Source organism: Cherax quadricarinatus, chromosome 94 (assembly GCF_038502225.1).
Source record: "Cherax quadricarinatus isolate ZL_2023a chromosome 94, ASM3850222v1, whole genome shotgun sequence".
Taxonomy (NCBI): domain Eukaryota; kingdom Metazoa; phylum Arthropoda; class Malacostraca; order Decapoda; family Parastacidae; genus Cherax; species Cherax quadricarinatus.
The window spans coordinates 5,097,239-5,119,467 of NC_091385.1; the positions used below are offsets into that span (position 1 = coordinate 5,097,239).

General features: G+C 38.4%; 1 protein-coding gene across 2 annotated transcripts in view; it reads left to right on the forward strand.

Moving 5' to 3' along the window:
- The window catches only part of LOC128700911 (uncharacterized), a 64,481-nt gene that overhangs the window by 13,038 nt on the left and 29,214 nt on the right, over positions 1–22,229 (forward strand). For both annotated transcript variants that reach the window (XM_053794391.2, XM_070104737.1), the window contains exons 5-6: positions 2,235–2,419; positions 15,740–15,836. In XM_053794391.2, coding sequence (XP_053650366.2) covers positions 2,235–2,419; positions 15,740–15,836 — 282 coding nt within the window. The remainder of the gene's footprint in view (positions 1–2,234; positions 2,420–15,739; positions 15,837–22,229) is intronic.

Below are 22,229 nucleotides of genomic sequence, written 5' to 3' on the forward strand. Positions count from 1 at the left end.
ATGAGTGTGTATAAATAAACATGTACATGTATGTGTAGTGTGACCTAAGTGTAAGTAGAAGTAGCAAGACGTACCTGTAATCTTGCATATTTATGAGACAGACAAAAGACACCAGCAATCCTACCATCATGTAAAACAATTACAGGCTTTCGTTTTACACTCACTTGGCAGGACGGTAGTACCTCCCTGGGTGGTTGCTGTCTACCAACCTACTACCTATAATAATAACAATAATAATAATAATAATAATCTTTATTTCTAGAAGTACATGTACAAGGTATACAGGCCTAGCTGACATTAATGGCATATGTACTACTATATAGAATGCCCATTGTTATGCAGAGCATTTCAGGCAAATTAGATCAGTGTGGCAGATGTTGCAGGTGTATGGTATAGGAGGTAGGTTACTGAAAGCAGTGAAGAGTTTTTACGAGGATAGTGAGGCTCAAGTTAGAGTATGTAGGAAAGAGGGAAATTATTTCCCAGTAAAAGTAGGCCTTAGACAAGGATGTGTGATGTCACCGTGGTTGTTTAATATATTTATAGATGGGGTTGTAAGAGAAGTAAATGCGAGGGGCTTGGCAAGAGGCGTGGAGTTAAAAGATAAAGAATCACACATAAAGTGGGAGTTGTCACAGTTGCTCTTTGCTGATGACACTGTGCTCTTGGGAGATTCTGAAGAGAAGTTGCAGAGGTTGGTGGATGAATTTGGTAGGGTATGCAAAAGAAGAAAATTAAAAGTGAATACAGGAAAGAGTAAGGTTATGAGGATAACAAAAAGATTAGGTGATGAAAGATTGGATATCAGATTGGAAGGAGAGAGTATGGAGGAGGTGAATGTATTCAGATATTTGGGAGTGGACATGTCAGCGGATGGGCCTATGAAAGATGAGGTGAATCATAGAATTGATGAGGGGAAAAGGGTGAGTGGTGCACTTAGGAGTCTGTGGAGACAAAGAACTTTGTCCTTGGAGACAAAGAGGGGAATGTATGAGAGTATAGTTTTACCAACGCTCTTATATGGGTGTGAAGCATGGGTGATGAATGTTGCAGCGAGGAGAAGGCTGGAGACAGTGGAGATGTCATGTCTGAGGGCAATGTTTGGTGTGAATATAATGCAGAGAATTCGTAGTTTGGAAGTTAGGAGGAGGTGCGGGATTACCAAAACTGTTGTCCAGAGGGCTGAGGAAGGGTTGTTGAAACATCCTAATGTTTCCAGCCATATAGGGGATTGACCCCGGATCTCAGTGTGAAATGAGTGTGCTAATGATCGATCTATGGGATACCCAAGTATGATTTCTTATGCAATTAACTACAATTATATGTACAATAAGAAAGGTAGCTAATGAACAAATGGTACAATTTTGAAAGTATAGCTTATTTTTCCATTTAAATTTTTACTGTTAAAATCCAGGTTGTACTTTCTCACTCGTTGTTGGGTGGCAGCTTTTGGAGAATAGGGTTTCAAAAAAATATGTCAATATACACTTGATGTAATGGACTGATAGGGGGGAGAATTGTCTGAGTGTCTGGTAACCCTTTCACTGTTGTGACTCCTGGAATTTAAAGTGCTGCGATTGAAAAAACATAATGATAACTTTATCCTCAAAAATTTTAAGGATTTTTTGTTGAGGCAATGACACCATATAGTATTTGAAATTTGATGGTAAATTTACAGAATTACAGAGGTGCAAACTCAGAGGTTAGGAGGATATTACATAATTGTGATTTTCACCCACTTTGAGGCTTATTTTAGAACAATTCCAGTGCTCAAACCAACCTAATGCAGGCAATTTTGCTAGTATTTCTTCTGTTCTATCAGTTGAGTACAAGAAACTGCCTATTCAGTTATTAGAACTACCCTGTAAAATAACCAGAATCAGTAATTTAGCCTGTTTTACAAAAAAAAAAAAAAATGGAATAACAGAGTCCAAGGTAAACTGTATGTATTCCAGCCATTAAAGCAACCTTTCCTTTATTCATTAATGGTTCACTAATGACATCTTCAGGCCTTTTCTATCATATAGCATATATAATGATACGTATATATATAATGATATACAGTATATAACAATTTGTTTAATGGGAGGAATTCTAATAATTTAGTAAAATGTAGATCTTGCTTAGACTAAAAAGTTTAAGGTTTGCTATATGAAAATACCATGTATGATTTGAAGGAATATGTATTTTTTATGGAGATTATATAATATAACAGTTATCGTCTCTCTGAACAGGTATCCTTCAAGAAAAATTCAAGAAATTGTTAGAACCTCATTTATTCCAAAATTTCTCAGATGGTTTGGGATTTTGCTACTTTCCAGTGAAAAAAATTGCTGTTTATCAAAAAAAATTCAAGTTAGAAGCAGCTGATTTTCCCAATCATCCCAACCGTATATACTATCTGGCAGAGAGGTTGAAGGTAAGATGTTGATAAAATTAGTTTTTTATTTTTATAATGTTCCCTCTGATGAGGGCGGTACAGTAAGTCATTGACTTAACAACAGATTGAGAAACTTTTGTATTAAGTATAGTATCATTATTATATCATTATTGTGTATAATATCATTATTGTGTATAATATTTTTATATCATTATTGTGTATAATATCATTATTATATCATTAGTAAGTAAGTAAGTAAGTTTATTCAGGTATACACAAATACAGTTACATAGAATTATCATACATAGCAGCATATGTGTAGAGAACCTAGGATAACCCAAAAAAGTCAGACACAGTGACTTATTTCCATTGGGGTCCTTTTACCTTATTATTATAATATAAAGGTTATAATATTTTTTTATTGTTCTATAATGAAGATAGCATCTTATTATCATACTAAAAAAAATATCTACTGCACAAGGGTCATTATGACTACAATGACGAGGGTCATTACTAGGAATAAGGTAATATTTACGCGTATGTTAGCTAAAAAATAGAAAATCATTCCCCTCCCTTTCTGTAACTACATTCATCAGACACCTTTTGGCACTCTTCTTGAACTGGTTCATGCCATGACTGGCTTTGACATGTGCAGGCAGATTGTTCCATTCCTTTATTGCTGTACAATAAAAGGTGTTTGAAGCCTGGCCAATGACTGTGGGTACTACAAAGTTGTGCTCTCTCCCCCTAGTACATACTATGATTGCTTTGGTTCCCAACCTTGACAAAATTGACAGCAAGATATTCTGGACACTGTTTGTGAGCAATTTTATAAACATGATTTAGCTTCAGTTGTTTTACTCTGTCTTCAACATTCAGCATATCCAACTGCTGTAATTCATTCTGGCCTACATGCTGTCTTGGTCCCAGCCCCAGGATGAATCTTACGATTTGTTCTTGGTGATTTGCAGTCTATCTTTCAGTTTTTTTGTCAAGGCAGAGTACCAAGAAGAGCAAGCGTAATCCATATGACATTGTATAAGGGCTAGACATAGGGTCCTGCGAGCCTCAGTAGGTAGACACTGTGCTTGTCTATACAGGAACTTCAGTCTGGCATTCGCTTTCTTTACTACACTGTTCCCTATCAATTCTCCTGACATGCATGGGTCAAAGGGGATTCCCAGATATTTTACTGATGAAACCAAAGTGATGGGCTCCCCATTACACTGGACATTAAAATTATTTACCCTTCTCAGTTTATGTTTCGTGCCAAAGAGAATGGCTTCAGTTTTCCCTAGGTGTAATGATAGTTTGTTGTCTACTAACCATTTGCTGCAGGACTCCAGTTCCAGTGTTAAAACATTAGCTATATCTTGTGGGTCTTTACCTGACACTAACAGAGCACTGTCATCTGCATACAGTAAGAGTTTGCACTTAACACTGATAGGCATGTCATTGACAAAACATAAGAATAATAAGGGACCCAGAATACTACCTTGGGGAACTCCACATGCTATCGGCAGGGGTTCTGATTCCGTTTTGTTGATTTTGAGAATTTGTCTCCTGTTGCTAAGGTAGGACTTAAACCAGTCTACAGAACCTATACCAATATCATTTTATATCATTATTGTGTATATCATTATTATATAATTATTGTGTATAATATCATTATTATATCATTATTGTATATAATGTCATTATTATATTATTATTGTGTATAATATCATTATTGAAAGAATTAAGAGTAAGATGGAGAATAGGATAGCAGATGAACAAGGAGGCTTTAGGAAAGGTAGGGAGTGTGTGGACCAGGTGTTTACAGTGAAACATATAAGTGAACAGTATTTAGATAAGGCTAAAGAGGTCTTTGTGGCATTTATGGATTTGGAAAAGGCGTATGACAGGGTGGATAGGGGGGCAATGTGGCAGATGTTACAGGTGTATGGTGTAGGAGGTAGGTTACTGAAAGCAGTGAAGAGTTTTTACGAGGATAGTGAGGCTCAAGTTAGAGTATGTAGGAAAGAGGGAAATTATTTCCAAGTAAAAGTAGGCCTTAGACAAGGATGTGTGATGTCACCATGGTTGTTTAATATATTTATAGATGGGGTTGTAAGAGAAGTAAATGCAAGGGTCTTGGCAAAAGGTGTGGAGTTAAAAGATAAAGAATCACACATAAAGTGGGAGTTGTCACAGTTGCTCTTTGCTGATGACACTGTGCTCTTGGGAGATTCTGAAGAGAAGTTGCAGAGATTGGTGGATGAATTTGGTAGGGTGAGCAAAAGAAGAAAATTAAAAGTGAATACAGGAAAGAGTAAGATTATGAGGATAACAAAAAGATTAGGTGATGAAAGATTGGATATCAGACTGGAGGGAGAGAATATGGAGGAGGTGAATGTATTCAGATATTTGGGAGTGGACGTGTCAGCGGATGGGTCTATGAAAGATGAGGTGAATCATAGAGTTGATGAGGGGAAAAGGGTGAGCGGTGCACTTAGGAGTCTGTGGAGACAAAGAACTTTGTCCTTGGAGGCAAAGAGGGGAATGTATGAGAGTATAGTTTTTACCAACGCTCTTATATGGGTGTGAAGCATGGGTGATGAATGTTGCAGCGAGGAGAAGGCTGGTGACAGTGGAGATGTCATGTCTGAGGGCAATGTGTGGTGTGAATATAATGCAGAGAATTCGTAGTTTGGAAGTTAGGAGGAGGTGCGGGATTACCAAAACTGTTGTCCAGAGGGCTGAGGAAGGGTTGTTGAGGTGGTTTGGACATATAGAGAGAATGGAGCAAAACAGAAGGACTTCAAGAGTGTATCAGTCTGTAGTGGAAGGAAGGCGGGGTAGGGGTCAGCCTAGGAAAGGTTGGAGGGAGGGGGTAAAGGAGGTTTTGTGTGCGAGGGGCTTGGACTTCCAGCGGGCATGCGTGAGCGTGTTTGATAGGAGTGAATGGAGACAAATGGTTTTTAATACTTGACGTGCTGTTGGAGTGTGAGCAAAGTAACATTTATGAAGGGATTCAGGGAAACCGGCAGGCCGGACTTGAGTCCTGGAGATGGGAAGTACAGTGTCTGCACTCTGAAGGAGGGGTGTTAATGTTGCAGTTTAAAAACTGTAGTGTAAAGCACCCTTCTGGCAAGACTGTGATGGAGTGAATGATGGTGAAAGTTTTTCTTTTTCGGGCCACCCTGCCTTGGTGGGAATCGGCCAGCGTGATAATAAATAAAAAAAAAATATTGTGTATAATATCATTATTGTATCATTATTGTGTATAATATCATTATTATACATAATACAGAAGGTTCCTATCGTGTTTGTAAGTTGAAAACTTCCTGTATTATGAATTTTATATATAATTCAGGAGGTCCATAATGTGTTTGTCAGTCAAGGACTTACTGTATTCAGAAAAAAAATAGAGGCACATAATGGGTCTAGGGACTAGGCCTAAACAGGTTACACTTATTATCTACAATTTATTGAATGCTGTTAATAGTAATGGTTGCGCTATTACATTAGGTAAAGTTGGGTTATTTTTCCAGAATTTATAGTAATGAGTCATTGCAAATGAAAAATCTTGGTATTCGTTAAACACATGTGAAGGAGTTGCCTTTCCAGAGGACCACATACTGATGACATCAGTATTAACTGATACTGATGACATCAATATTAACTGATACTGGTGCCATCAATATTAACTGATACTGTTGCTATCACAATTAGCCAATATTGTTGCCATCACAATTAGCCAATACTGTTGCCATCAAAATTAGCCGATCCTGATGCCTTGAAAATTAGTTAAACCTACTCACCATACAAAACATCCATACTTATTACTGCACCTATTACATACATAGAACACTTAACTCTGATATTAACCCTCCCCTCAAACATCTCCTTGCCAACCTCAACAGAACACATGACCATAACACAAGGCACAGATCACTCTTTGATGTTCCTCGTGTCCATCTCACACTATGCAAAAACTCAATGCACATAAAAGGCCCTAAAATCTGGAATTCATTACCTGTAAATATAAAAGAAACACTACCTGTTTATAAATTCAAGTCTCTTCTCAAAGATCACTTACTCACCCAAAACCAAATAAATACTGAATAACTGAACCTTATAAATTGTATATCTTAAATGTTTCTCATAATTTTTTTTTTATTATTATCACACTGGCCGATTCCCACCAAGGCAGGGTGGCCCGAAAAAGAAAAACTTTCACCATCATTCACTCCATCACTGTCTTGCCAGAAGGGTGCTTTACACTACAGTTTTTAAACTGCAACATTAACACCCCTCCTTCAGAGTGCAGGCACTGTACTTCCCATCTCCAGGACTCAAGTCCGGCCTGCCGGTTTCCCTGAATCCCTTCATAAATGTTACTTTGCTCACACTCCAACAGCACGTCAAGTATTAAAAACCATTTGTCTCCATTCACTCCTATCAAACACGCTCACGCATGCCTGCTGGAAGTCCAAGCCCCTCGCACACAAAACCTCCTTTACCCCCTCCCTCCAACCCTTCCTAGGCCGACCCCTACCCCGCCTTCCTTCCACTACAGACTGATACACTCTTGAAGTCATTCTGTTTCGCTCCATTCTCTCTACATGTCCGAACCACCTCAACAACCCTTCCTCAGCCCTCTGGACAACAGTTTTGGTAATCCCGCACCTCCTCCTAACTTCCAAACTACGAATTCTCTGCATTATATTCACACCACACATTGCCCTCAGACATGACATCTCCACTGCCTCCAGCCTTCTCCTCGCTGCAACATTCATCACCCACGCTTCACACCCATATAAGAGCGTTGGTAAAACTATACTCTCATACATTCCCCTCTTTGCCTCCAAGGACAAAGTTCTTTGTCTCCACAGACTCCTAAGTGCACCACTCACTCTTTTTCCCTCATCAATTCTATGATTCACCTCATCTTTCATAGACCCATCCGCTGACACGTCCACTCCCAAATATCTGAATACGTTCACCTCCTCCACACTCTCTCCCTCCAATCTGATATTCAATCTTTCATCACCTAATCTTTTTGTTATCCTCATAACCTTACTCTTTCCTGTATTCACCTTTAATTTTCTTCTTTTGCACACCCTACCAAATTCATCCACCAATCTCTGCAACTTCTCTTCAGAATCTCCCAAGAGCACAGTGTCATCAGCAAAGAGCAGCTGTGACAACTCCCACTTTGTGTGTGATTCTTTATCTTTTAACTCCACGCCTCTTGCCAAGACCCTCGCATTTACTTCTCTTACAACCCCATCTATAAATATATTAAACAACCACGGTGACATCACACATCCTTGTCTAAGGCCTACTTTTACTGGGAAAAAATTTCCCTCTTTCCTACATACTCTAACTTGAGCCTCACTATCCTCGTAAAAACTCTTCACTGCTTTCAGTAACCTACCTCCTACACCATACACTTGCAACATCTGCCACATTGCCCCCCTATCCACCCTGTCATACGCCTTTTCCAAATCCATAAATGCCACAAAGACCTCTTTAGCCTTATCTAAATACTGTTCACTTATATGTTTCACTGTAAACACCTGGTCCACACACCCCCTACCTTTCCTAAAGCCTCCTTGTTCATCTGCTATCCTATTCTCCGTCTTACTCTTAATTCTTTCAATTATAACCCTACCATACACTTTACCAGGTACACTCAACAGACTTATCCCCCTATAATTTTTGCACTCTCTTTTATCCCCTTTGCCTTTATACAAAGGAACTATGCATGCTCTCTGCCAATCCCTAGGTACCTTACCCTCTTCCATACATTTATTAAATAATTGCACCAACCACTCCAAAACTATATCCCCACCTGCTTTTAACATTTCTATCTTTATCCCATCAATCCCGGCTGCCTTACCCCCTTTCATTTTACCTACTGCCTCACGAACTTCCCCCACACTCACAACTGGCTCTTCCTCACTCCTACAAGATGTTATTCCTCCTTGCCCTATACACGAAATCACAGCTTCCCTATCTTCATCAACATTTAACAATTCCTCAAAATATTCCCTCCATCTTCCCAATACCTCTAACTCTCCATTTAATAACTCTCCTCTCCTATTTTTAACTGACAAATCCATTTTTTCTCTAGGCTTTCTTAACTTGTTAATCTCACTCCAAAACTTTTTCTTATTTTCAACAAAATTTGTTGATAACATCTCACCCACTCTCTCATTTGCTCTCTTTTTACATTGCTTCACCACTCTCTTAACTTCTCTCTTTTTCTCCCAATCTAACTTTATTATTTTTTAAATACACTACCTAACAGAATCACTACCTAACTGAATGCAACCATATGACCTGTCTTTGTAATACTCACTTGTGCTTTATAGTAATCTGTTTACATTAATGTTTTATCACTGATTTCATCATTGCTTAGTTAATCTTAAGTTAATTTTAAGCCAGCCCGTAATGCTATGCATAGTATAAGTGGCTTTGGCATGCTGCTCTTATCTGTATTTTTTTGTACCTCTGTATGTGTGCTCAAATTGGAAATAAATAAATAAATAAATAAATAAATAAATGGATGCCATCAGAATTAACCAGTGTCTATTGATACGTATATTTTGGGTCACCCCTGGTTCATTAGTACTGATGATAAGCTCTTGATTCAGGAATTGCTACTACTCTTCTCTTGGATCAAACCTGATTACTCAGGTGTATTCCTTCTATGGGTTTATCGCTTCCCCATAGAATATAATACAGCCTCTCCTCACTTAACCCTTAAATGGTCCAAACATATATATACGTTTTTTCAACATCTGAAAGTATGTAAAAAAATGTAGATCTTTTTTTTTTGTTTTACATGTGAAAACGTGTAAAAAAAACTTTTATCTACATTTTTTTTTTTTACATTTGAAAATATGCAAAAAAAAGTAGATCTACTCTTGTAGCACTACGAATTTGAACGTCGATCTGTTTGGACCGTTTAAGGGTTAAAGACGAAGTTCCATTTCTAAGTGGCCACATCGGTAAACGAATTTATTGCTAAGGAAGGAGGATACTGTAATGGTAGTGGGTTTGTGTCAACCATCTTTTATGTTGTTTTAATGTCACTTTTGCACCATTTATAACAGTTTTAGTATATTTTTAAATGTTTATAGAGTACTGAGTATTGTAATAAACAGAGTGAAGGAAATCAGCTCTAATATACATTACGTATTTAGTTATGCATACTGGTCAGAGAGCCCGTCGTAAGTTCAAGTCGTCGGTAAACGAGTACGTTGCTAAGTGAGGAGAGGCTGTATTATGGTAATACATGAGGAGAGCGGGAAAACCTTTTGTTTATAATTTTTGTTTTCATTGAACCAGCCATATCCCACCAAGGCAGGGTGGCCCCAAAAAGGAAAACTTTCCTCATCATTCACTCCATCACTGCGTTGCCAGAGGCGCACTTACACTTATAAAACTACAACATTAACATCCCTCCTTCAGAGTGCAGGCACTGTACTTCCCATCTCCAGGACTCAAGTCCGGGCTGCCAGTTTCCCTGAATCCCTTCATAAATGTTACCTTGTTCACACTCCAACAGCACGTCGTCATAAAAACCATTTGTTTCCATTCGTTCCTATCTAACACACTCGTGCATGGTTGTTGGAAGTCAAAGCCCCTCGCACATAAAACCTCCTTTACCCCCTTCCTCCAACCTTTCCTAGGCTTACCCCTACCTCACCTTCCCTCCACTACAGATTTATAATTTTTTTTTTTTTTTTCAACAAGTCGGCCGTCTCCCACCGAGGCAGGGTGACTCAAAAAAGAAAGAAAATCCCCAAAAAGAAAATACTTTCATCATCATTCAACACTTTCACCACACTCACACATTATCACTGCTTCTGCAGAGGTGCTCAGAATACAACAGTTTAGAAGCATATACGTATAAAGATACACAACATATCCCTCCAAACTGCCAATATCCCAAACCCCTCCTTTAAAGTGCAGGCATTGTACTTCCCATTTCCAGGACTAAAGTCCGACTATATGAAAATAACCGGTTTCCCTGAATCCCTTCACTAAATATTACCCTGCTCACACTCCAACAGATCGTCAGGTCCCAAGTATCATCCGTCTCCATTCACTCCTATCTAACACGCTCATGCACGCTTGCTGGAAGTCCAAGCCCCTTGCCCACAAAACCTCCTTTACCCCCTCTTTCCAACCCTTTCGAGGACGACCCCTACCCCTCCTTCCTTCCCCTATAGATTTATATGCTTTCCATGTCATTCTACTTTGATCCATTCTCTCTAAATGACCAAACCACCTCAACAACCCCTCTTCTGCCCTCTGACTAATACTTTTATTAACTCCACACCTTCTCCTAATTTCCACACTCCGAATTTTCTGCATAATATTTACACCACACATTGCCCTTAGACAGGACATCTCCACTGCCTCCAACCGTCTCCTCGCTGCTGCATTTACCACCCAAGCTTCACATCCATATAAGAGTGTTGGTACTACTATACTTTCATACATTCCCTTCTTTGCCTCCATAGATAACGTTTTTTGACTCCACATATACCTCAACGCACCACTCACCTTTTTTCCCTCATCAATTCTATGATTAACCTCATCCTTCATAAACCCATCCGCCGACACGTCAACTCCCAAGTATCTGAAAACATTCACTTCTTCCATACTCCTCCTCCCCAATTTGATATCCAATTTTTCTTTATCTAAATCATTTGATACCCTCATAACCTTACTCTTTTCTGTGTTCACTTTCAACTTTCTACCTTTACACACATTCTCATACTCATCTACTAACCTTTGCAATTTTTCTTTAGAATCTCCCATAAGCACAGTATCATCAGCAAAAAGTAACTGTCAGTTCCCATTTTGAATTTGATTCCCCATAATTTAATCCCACCCCTCTCCCGAACACCCTAGCATTTACTTCTTTTAGAACCCCATCTATATATATATTAAACAACCATGGTGACATTACACATCCCTGTCTAAGACCTACTTTTACCGGGAAGTATTCTCCCTCTCTTCTATATACCCTAACCTGAGCCTCACTATCCTCATAAAAGCTCTTTACAGCATTTAGTAACTTACCACCTATTCCATATACTTGCAACATCTGCCACATTGCTCCTCTATCCACTCTATCATATGCCTTTTCTAAATCCATAAATGCAATAAAAACTTCCCTACCTTTATCTAAATACTGTTCACATATATGCTTCAATGTAAACACTTGATCTACACATCCCCTATCCACTCTGAAGCCTCCCTGCTCATCCGCAATCCTACATTCTGTCTTACCTCTAATTCTTTCAATTATAACCCTACCGTATACTTTTCCTGGTATACTCAGTAAACTTATTCCTCTATAATTTTTATAATCTCTTTTGTCCCCTTTCCCTTTATATAAAGGGACTATACATGCTCTCTGCCAATCCCTAGGTACCTTCCCCTCTTTCATACATTTATTAAACAAAAGTACCAACCACTCCAACACTATATCCCCCCCTGCTTTTAACATTTCTGTCATGATCCCATCAGTTCCAGGTGCTTTACCCCCTTTCATTCTACGTAATGCCTCACGTACCTCCACCACACTTACATTCTGCTCTTCTTCACTCCTAAAAGATGGTATACTTCCCTGGCCAGTGCATGAAATTACCGCCTCCCTTTCTTCCTCAACATTTAAAAGTTCCTCAAAATATTCTCGCCATCTACCTAATACCTCCCTCTCCCCATCTACTAACTCCCCTACTCTGTTTTTAACTGACAAATCCATACTTTCCCTAGGCTTTCTTAATTTGTTTAACTCACTCCAAAATTTTTTCTTATTTTCATTAAAATTTCTTGACAGTGCCTCTCCCACTCTTTCATCTGCTCTCCTTTTGCACTCTCTCACCACTCTCTTCACCTTTCTTTTACTCTCCATATACTCTGCCTTCTTATAACACTTCTGCTTTGTAAAAACCTCTCATAAGCTACCTTTTTCTCTTTTATCACACCCTTTACTTCATCATTTCACCAATCACTCCTCTTTCCTCCTGCCCCCACCCTCCTATAATCACAAACTTCTGTCCCACATTCTAATACTGCATTTTTAAAACTATTCCAACCCTCTTCAACCCCCCCACTACTCATCTTTGCACTAGCCCACCTTTCTGCCAATAGTCGCTTATATCTCGCCCGAACTTCTTTGAAATAATAATTGTAAAATGATATATAACTATTTTATAAGAAATGAAATTTTCTTTCTAATTTTGTGTATTATAATGGAACTTCAGATAATACTGTGATATTAACCCTTTTACTGTCGCGGCCGTATATGTACGTCTTACGAGGTACCGTGTTTGACGTATATATACTCATAAATTCTAGCGGCTTCAAATCAAGCAGGAGAAAGCTGGTAGGCCCACATGTGAAAGAATGGGACTGTGTGGTCAGTGTGCACCATATTAAAAAATTCCTGGAGCACGCAGTGCATAATGGGGAAAAAAAAGCTCTGACCGTTTTTTTTAATTAAAATGCCGACTTTGTGGTCTATTTTCGTATAGTATTTATGGTTGTATTATCGTTTTCTTGGTCTCATTTGATAGAATGGAAAACATATTATAGAAATAGAGGTGATTTTGATTGATTTTACTATAAAAAGAACCTAGAAATGGAGCTCAAAGTAGGGGAAATGTTTGATTTTTGGCAATGTTCAAAAGTAAACAAATGATGCCATTGTCCAATAAATGTCCAATTAGCCATTCTAATATGCAGTCATGAATGAGTTGATGTTATTTATACAATTATTACAGTATTGCAGTAGTCTGCATAATAGTAAGTCTTCAATTTTTTGTTTGAATAAAAATTCAAAATAGAAAGCAAGAGTAATATCAGAGAGGCCTGGAGACATGATTGATGAACAAAGAAAATGTTATTTTAGAGCCAGGAATGTCTGCATTGTTCATTCTGGACCTTATTTTGAAATTGTCATATTTTTTAGTTTTCGTGAAATTGGCCAAATTGCAAATTTCTGACCACATTATTAGGTAGTTAAAATCGGTAAATGGGCAGTTTCTTGTACTCAGTCGATAGAAAGAATGGAGTTCTAAAGAAATAGCTATGAGTTTGGTCGACGGGAACAATGGAATTAGCCGAGAATAGGGCTCAAAGTGGGCGAAATCGCCTATTTGTAAACAGCGCCGAGGTCGCTAACTTCGCGAGAGCGTAATTCCGTCAGTTTTCCATCAAATTTCGTTTTTTTGGTGTCATTACAATCGGGAAAAGATTCTCTATCATTTCATAAGAAAAAATTATTTTTTTTTTTTTTAAATTTTGCGACACCAGGAGACACCTCAGGATTGGGGGTTGCGACAGTCAAAGGGTTAATACTCAGAATTAAATATTAATTAAAACTATGGGTATATGTTAGGTAAAAGGACACGAAGTGCAGCTGATGTGAAATTTTATTGTGGCATCATTTTACCCTTCAGGAGTTTTGTCAAGCCATTACAAACAGTTCAAGGACATAGAGGGTATATATATAGCTGTTAGATTGAGATGTAAAACTAAAATATAATCGTTGTAGGTAGTAATAGTAGTGGTGGTGGTAGTAGTAGAAATAGTAGTACTTGTAGTAGTAGTACAGTAGGGCCCCACTTATACGGCAGATTAGGTTCCAGGCTACTGCCGCAAAGCAGACGATGCTGGAAAGCAAAATGCCTTTTTTCCACTTATAAATGCATATAAATGCCAGATAACAAGTTTACACTAGCATATATTAAGTTAGCAATAGAACTAAGCATTAAAAACAATAAAATGTAAAATACACAGACAGTACACTCATTATTTACCTCAAAATATTTGTAGTCTTAATGTAGGGCAAAAAGGTGAGTAGTATTTATTGTAAAAAGTCAGGTGTGGTGGCTAGCCCTCCTGGCCACCCCACCCACGCATAATATACTGCTACGCTTAAAGCGCCTTAGAGTGATAAAATGCATATACAGTACACTCATTACTTACCTTAAAATATTTGTAGTCTTAATGGTCTTAATGTAGGGTGAGAGGTGAAAAGTATTTATTTGTAGAAAGTTGTGTAGGAGGTAGGGTATGGTAGCCCACCTGGCCACCCCACCTGCTACAACATTTAAAGCACTCTAGAGCGATAAAATGCATATAGTGTACAGTACACTCATTACTTACCTTAAAATATGTATTTGCAGTCTTAATATAGGGTGAGAGGTGAGTAAGCGAGATAAAAATGAATAAACAAGAGAGAGAGAATGAGGAAGATGACAGAGCCGCAGAGTACTTATATAAACAAACTGTCTGGTAATAGTTCATACACGTTCATGCAAACACTTTACATTGTGTACAAGTTGTCTCCACAGTGATACAGTAGAATAAATAAAGACCAGCACTTTCATTCACATGTAATTTTTAGAAGGAATGATGCTCTGGCAAATTATTATTATTACAAGTTACTATTACAAATTATTATTTCAAGTTATTATTATAATCATAATAAAAAGAAGTGCTAAACCCACAAGGGTCATGAATAGCTATAGTTAGAGTGAAGGCATACAAAAGGAATATTTTTCCACAGTTAAGTAACTGGTGTTTGACTAGAGAAAACAAAATTCTTCTGACTCTCCTACCAACCGCTTGGTAAACAAACCTCATATTTATGTTAATTTTTATATTGTGGGTGTATGTATCATGTTTATATGTTATGTAGCATGTTTATTACATAATTTTGAAAAAATATCACAGATGGATTATTGGAAATGTTTATATTAACGTAATAGACGACATTTAGTGTGCCCAAGAGATTATATGGTGTTGAGTAGCGAGAGACTTAGTGATTTTAATGTGTACCTGCACACCACCACAGTGTGTAATTATATTTATGTACAGGTACACATAAGTATAATTTTTTTTTTTCAACAAACTGGCCGTATCCCACCAAGGCAGGGTAGCCTAAAAAGAAAAACAAAAGTTTTTCTATAAGTATAATAATCAGAGTATATATAAAATATGCAATAACTTGAAAACACTTGAAATTTTGAAAAATTTTCAGACATAATAGAGAGATGTGCTGATGGGGAATGTAAACAAACCGGGTGGGGTGCGCCATATTTGAAAGACCACTCACTGTTTAGCAAATTTTGGTCATAATTTGAAATCACCATATTAGCAGAATGTCATAAGGTGAAATGCTGTAAAGCAGTGCCCTACTGTACTTGTAGCAGTAGTAATAGTAGCAGCTATGTGATTGCTGGGTTTATTTTATGGGTATGTAATAATAATAATAATAATTTTTATTTCTACAAGTTCATGATACAACATTGAGTGATACTGTACAGTGCTGTATTTCAGGTGCCTGTAGAACTACTCACAGAGAAGATCGTCAGACCTCACGAGATGTTGTCCACGAGAATTAAGCGACTTGACTGCATGATTGATATGTTTTATAGTATGTATATTTTTGATACAGCATGTTGAATTTTCTATAAATTTATTATGTGTTTATTGTGCTGTATGGGGAATTTTCTATAATATTAGTGTTGTTTTTTATTCAGTGGTAATTTTTCAATAAATTTATTAAGTTTTCCTGGGAAATTTACTATGAGGGAGCATAAGTAGTTCTGTGAAAAGAGAATTTAAATCCACAGTCTGGAAGTTCTAAAATTACCAGGATGTTACACTTAGAAGTTTTCACTGTTGTTTATTATACAATATAGTCAGTTTTTATTCATCTTGATGTGTGTGTCTCACTGATTATATGCTGATTATATGTTAGTGGGATGAATTGTAAAGGACCTGCCTAGTATGGGCCAACAGGCCTCCTGCAGTGTTCCTCATTTCTTATGTTCTTATGTTCTTACGTACTTTAATCTCTGCTTTAGGGATTGGAGTATTGCAATCTTGTAATAAAGTTTGTAGAATTACCGACAATATGTAAAGTAAAAGGACACAAGTGCAACTAATGTGACATTTTATTGTGGCAACGTTTCGCTCTCCAGGAGCTTTATCAAGCCGTTACAAACAGTACAAGGACACAGAGGATATATATAGGTTCAGAGCGAGGCGCAGTACTAGTGGTAGTAGTAGTGATATAAGTTGTAGGTAGTAGTATTAGTAGTAATACAATATGTTACAACAATTAACCTGCACATGAGTAAAAGGATATGAAGGCTATTATTTGGGAAATATAAAAATAGGTTAGACAAATATTTCTATTGGAGGCTGGATAGAGAAGGGCTGTTTCAGTGTTCATGTGCTTGTGTAGTATTAACAGAAGAGACTATGTGATGGCAGGGTTTACTATTTTCAGGAGGATTCTTGCTAAAACTTCAGAGATGGTGAAGCTTCCTTTGTTTTGTTTAATTGTATTAGAAACAGCTATTAGTGAAGATTCAAGGCACTTGTGTCTGCAGAAATTAGTTTCCTTGATCGCTAGTTGGGCGTCCCTGAACTTCATGAGATGATTGGTGGAATTTCGGTGTTGTACACAGGCGTTGTTCAAGTATCGTTCCTACATGAGTAAATGTGTTCATTGAGGCGGGTGTCGAGGTTTCTTGCTGTTTCACCTACATAAATCTTGTCGCAGCCTCCACAGGGTGTAGTGTAAACCGCTGCATTGACTGGTTCGTGGTGCTTGGATTTTGTTCTGGTTAGATCCTTTATCGAAGTGCTGGAAACAATGGTGACTCTGGTGTTAGCTTATTAAAGTACTTTAGAAACGTTCAGTGCAACTTGGCTGTTGGGAAGAATTATAACTTTGTTGGGAGTGGTGTTGGTGCGTGGAGAATTAGTGATCTGAAGAGCTCTTTTCTTGCAGTCTTTGATGAAAAAGTTAGGAAAATGTAAATCAGTGAAGGTTTGGTGAATGTATGTACATTCCTCGTCAAGAAACTCAGGACTACAAATTCGGTATTATGCTCTTAGGAAAAACAACTAAAGTAATTTTTCCCATAAAGAATAATGTAAATAGAATTAAACTGCAACATTAACACCCCTCCTTCTGTACTTCCCATCTCCAGGACTCAAGTCCGGCCTGCCAGTTTCCCTGAACCCCTTCATAAATGTTACTTTGCTCACACTCCAACAGTACGTCAAGTATTAAAAACCATTTGTCTCCATTCACTCCTATCAAATACGCTCACGCATGCCCGCTGGAAGTCCAAGCCCCTCACACATATTCCTCCTTTACCCCCTCCCTCCAACCTTTCCTAGGCCGACCCCTAGCCCGCCTTCCTTCCACTACAGACTGATACACTCTTGAAGTCATTCTGTTTTGCTCCATTCTCTCTGCATGTCCAAACCACCTCAACAACCCTTCCTCAGCCCTGTGGACAACAGTTTTGGTAATCCCGCACCTCCTCCTAACTTCCAAACTACGAATTCTCTGCATTATATTCACACCACACATTGCCCTCAGACATGACATCTCCACTGCCTCCAGCCTTCTCGCTGCAACATTCATCACCCATGCTTCACACCCATATAAGAGCATTGGTAAAATTATACTCTCATACATTCCCCTCTTTGCCTCCAAGGACAAAGTTCTTTGTCTCCACAGACTCCTAAGTGCACCGCTCACCCTTTTCCCCTCATCAATTCTATGATTCACCTCATCTTTCATGGACCCATCCGCTGACACATCCACTCCCAAATATCTGAATACATTCACCTCCTCCATACTCTCTTCCTCCAATCTGATATCCAATCTTTCATCACCTAATCTTTTTGTTATCCTCATAACCTTACTCTTTCCTGTACTCACTTTTAATTTTCTTCTTTTACATACCCTACCAAATTCATCCACCAACCTCTGCAACTTCTCTTCAGAATCTCCCAAGAGCACAGTGTCATCAGCAAAGAGCAACTGTGACAACTCTCACTTTATGTGTGATTCTTTATCTTTTAACTCCACGCCTCTTGCCAAGACCCTCGCATTTACTTCTCTTACAACCCCATCTATAAATATATTAAACAACCACGGTGACATCACACATCCTTGTCTAAGGCCTACTTTTACTGGGAAATAATTTCCCTCTTTCCTACATACTCTAACTTGAGCCTCACTATCCTCGTAAAAACTCTTCACTGCTTTCAGTAACCTACCTCCTCTACCATACACCTGCAACATCTGCCACATTGCCCCCCTATCCACCCTGTCATATGCCTTTTCCAAACCCATAAATGCCACAAAACCTCTTTAGCCTTATCTAAATACTGTTCACTTATATGTTTCACTGTAAACACCTGGTCCACACACCCCCTACCTTTCCTAAAGCCTCTTTGTTCATCTGCTATCCTATTCTCCATCTTACTCTTAATTCTTTCAATAATAACTGTACCATACACTTTACCAGGCATACTCAACAGACTTCTCCCTCTATAATTTTTGCACTCTCTTTTGTCCCCTTTGCCTTTATACAAAGGAACTATGCATGCTCTCTGCCAATCCCTAGGTACCTTACCCTCTTCCATACATTTATTAAATAATAGCACCAACCACTCCAAAACTATATCCCCACCTGCTTTTAACATTTCTATCTTTATCCCATCAATCCCAGCTGTCTTACCCCCTTTCATTTTACCTACTGCCTCATGAACTTCCCCAACACTCACAACTGGCTCTCCCTCACTCCTACAAGATGTTATTCCTCCTTGCCCTATACATGAAATCACAGCTTCCCTATCTTCATCAACATTTAACAATTCCTCAAAATATTTCCTCCATCTTCCCAATACCTCTAACTCTCCATTTAATAACTCCCCTCTCCTATTTTTAACTGACAAATCCATTTGTTCTCTAGGCTTCCTTAACTTGTTAATCTCACTGGTTTTTTGTCTCTCCTGGCTCTTGGGAGATTCTGAAGAGAAGTTGCAGAGATTGGTGGATGAATTTGGTAGGGTGTGCAAAAGAAGAAAATTAAAAGTGAATACAGGAAAGAGTAAGGTTATGAGGATAACAAAAATATTAGGTGATGAAAGATTGGATATCAGATTGGAGGGAGAGAGTATGGAGGAGGTGTATGTATTCAGATATTTGGGAGTGGATGTGTCAGCGGATGGGTCTATGAAGGATGAGGTGAATCATAGAATTGATGAGGGGAAAAGGATGAGTGGTGCACTTAGGAGTCTGTGGAGACAAAGAACTTTGTCCTTGGAGGCAAAGAGGGGAATGTATGAGAGTATAGTTTTACCAACACTCTTATATGGGTGTGAAGCATTGGTGATGAATGTTGCAGCGAGGAGAAGACTGGAGGCAGTGGAGATGTCATGTCTGAGGGCAATGTGTGGTGTGAATATAATGCAGAGAATTCGTAGTTTGGAAGTTAGGAGGAGGTTTGGGATTACCAAAACTGTTGTCCAGAGGGCTGAGGAAGGGTTGTTGAGGTGGTTCGGACATGTAGAGAGAATGGAGCGAAACAGAATGACTTCAAGAGTGTATCAGTCTGTAGTGGAAGGAAGGCGGGGTAGGGGTCAGCCTAGGAAAGGTTGGAGGGAGGGGGTAAAGGAGGTTTTGTGTGCGAGGGGCTTGGACTTCCAGCAGGCGTGCGTGAGCGTGTTTGATAGGAGTGAATGGAGACGAATGTACGAAAACCTGGACATTTTTTCTTGAATTCCTTGTTTGAAAAACTATTTGTTTGACAAGTAATGCAGTCGACAACCAAGGTTCCACTATACTGTAATTGATAGAAGTGGATCATATTCTTGGGGGGCATAGGGGGATGATTGGTCACCTTTATTTTTAAGTTGGTGAATGAGCATCAAATTTACTTTTATCACAGCAGTTTGTATTTTACGTATGTATTTTTGCTATGAGATCTGTTTGCATTTTCCATATTCAGTGGTACCCCGAATTTCATACATAATTCATTCCAGAAGGCTGTTCGAGTGCTGTTACCGAACGAATTTGTTCTCATAAGGAATAATGTAAATTAGATTAGTCCATTTCAGACCCCAAAAATACACTTACAAAAGCACTTACAATACCGCTCTTACATATACAGTGGACCCCCGGTTCGCGATGACATCGGTATCCGATAAATCCGGTATTCGATACATTTTAATGCAAAAATTTTGCCTTGGTTCCCATTAAAAAACCCGGTATACGTGATTCGTCCAAGACGTGTCCACATGTGGCCTGAACTGCTCCGTGTGTGCCAGTGTTTACAAGCCAGCCAGTGTGCTCGTTTCTGCAAAATAAGCCACCATGGGCCCCAAGAAAGCTTCCAGTGCCAACCCTTTGAGAAAAAGGGTGCTAATGACTATTGAAATGAAGAAAGAGATAATTGCAAAGTATGAAAGTGGAGTGCGTGTGTCGGAGCTGGCCAGGTTGTATACAAAACCCCAATCAACCATCGCTACTGTAGTGACCAGGAAAACGGCAATCAAGGAAGCTGTTGTTGCAAAAGGTGCAACTGTGATTACAAAACAGCAACCGCAAGTGTTAGAAGATGTTGAGAAACTGTTATTGGTGTGGATAAATGAAAAACAGATAGCAGGAGATAGCATCTCTCAAGCGATCATTTGTGAAAAGGCTAGGCAGTTGCATGACGATTTGGTAAAGAAATTGCCTGCAACTAGTGGTGATGTGAGTGAATTTAAGGCCAGCAAAGGTTGGTTTGAAAGATTTAAGAATCGTAGTGGCATACATAGTGTGATTAGGCATGGTGATGCTGCCAGTTCGGACCAAAAAGTCCTAATGGAAGGGGATTCCCCTTCTAAACAATAAGTTCGACACTCTCCCCTCCTCCCATCCCATCAATCATCACCAGATCTTCATTAAAGGTAAGTGTCATGTATTCTATTGTTAGTAGAGTACTACAAACTGTGCATGTCTTCTTCAGTTTGTGTGCATTGAACTTAATATTTCATGTGGTAAACTTTTTTTTTCATACTTTTGGGTGTCTTGCATGGATTAATTAAGTTGATTTCCATTATTTCTTATGGGGAAAATTTATTCGTTTTTCGATAATTTTGGTTTACGATGAGTTCTCAGGAACGGATTAATAACGCAAACTGGGGGTCCACTGTATATATATATTGTTCAAGTTGGGAGCTGTATGAAACTCGGCGTACCACTGTATTTTTTTCATGAAATCTGTTTGTTTGTTTTTTTCCACGTTGGCCGTGTCCCACTGAGGCAGATTGATCCATAAAGAAAGAAAAAACTTTCATCATCATTCAACACTTTCACCATTACTCATACATAATCACTGTCTTTGCAGAGGCGCTCGGATAAAACAGTTTAGATGTATTTTGCATGTGAATTTTTTTATCACGTGCCTATATTTTGCATATGGTTATTTGGATAATAATACAAGATGGACTTGTTTCATACTAAAAATCATTCATTATTATTTTTTTTTTTTTTTTGGAAATTCATAATATCACTAAAATATATTATTAAGCAGGTTTTTGTTATCTGAAATGTGCCCACAGTAGTGTGCATCCTATAGGCATTCTGTAGGCTTTTCAAAACTTATAACACTTTGTATGTTTTTTTGGGAAACAAACTGTATACTGATCCATCCTGAGGTCATCCTCTACAAAGAGCCTAGTATGATGCACAATACAGAATCTATGCTCACATAGGTATGTTGTGAGAAGCATTAAAAATTTTATTATGGCCATGTTGGGATCCAGTGGGCAAGACTGGCTTATCTACACACAATTTAGTCAGTGATATGGTTTCATTAGAATGCCAAGCAGTTGACTTATTTATAAAATCTGTAGATTGCTCTTGCATACTGCTTGGGACTGTGTACACATCCAGATTGACTAGGTTAATCATGAATTTTTGTACTGAAATGCATGCTTCATTAAACAAGGTTGTCTCCTTATTTGG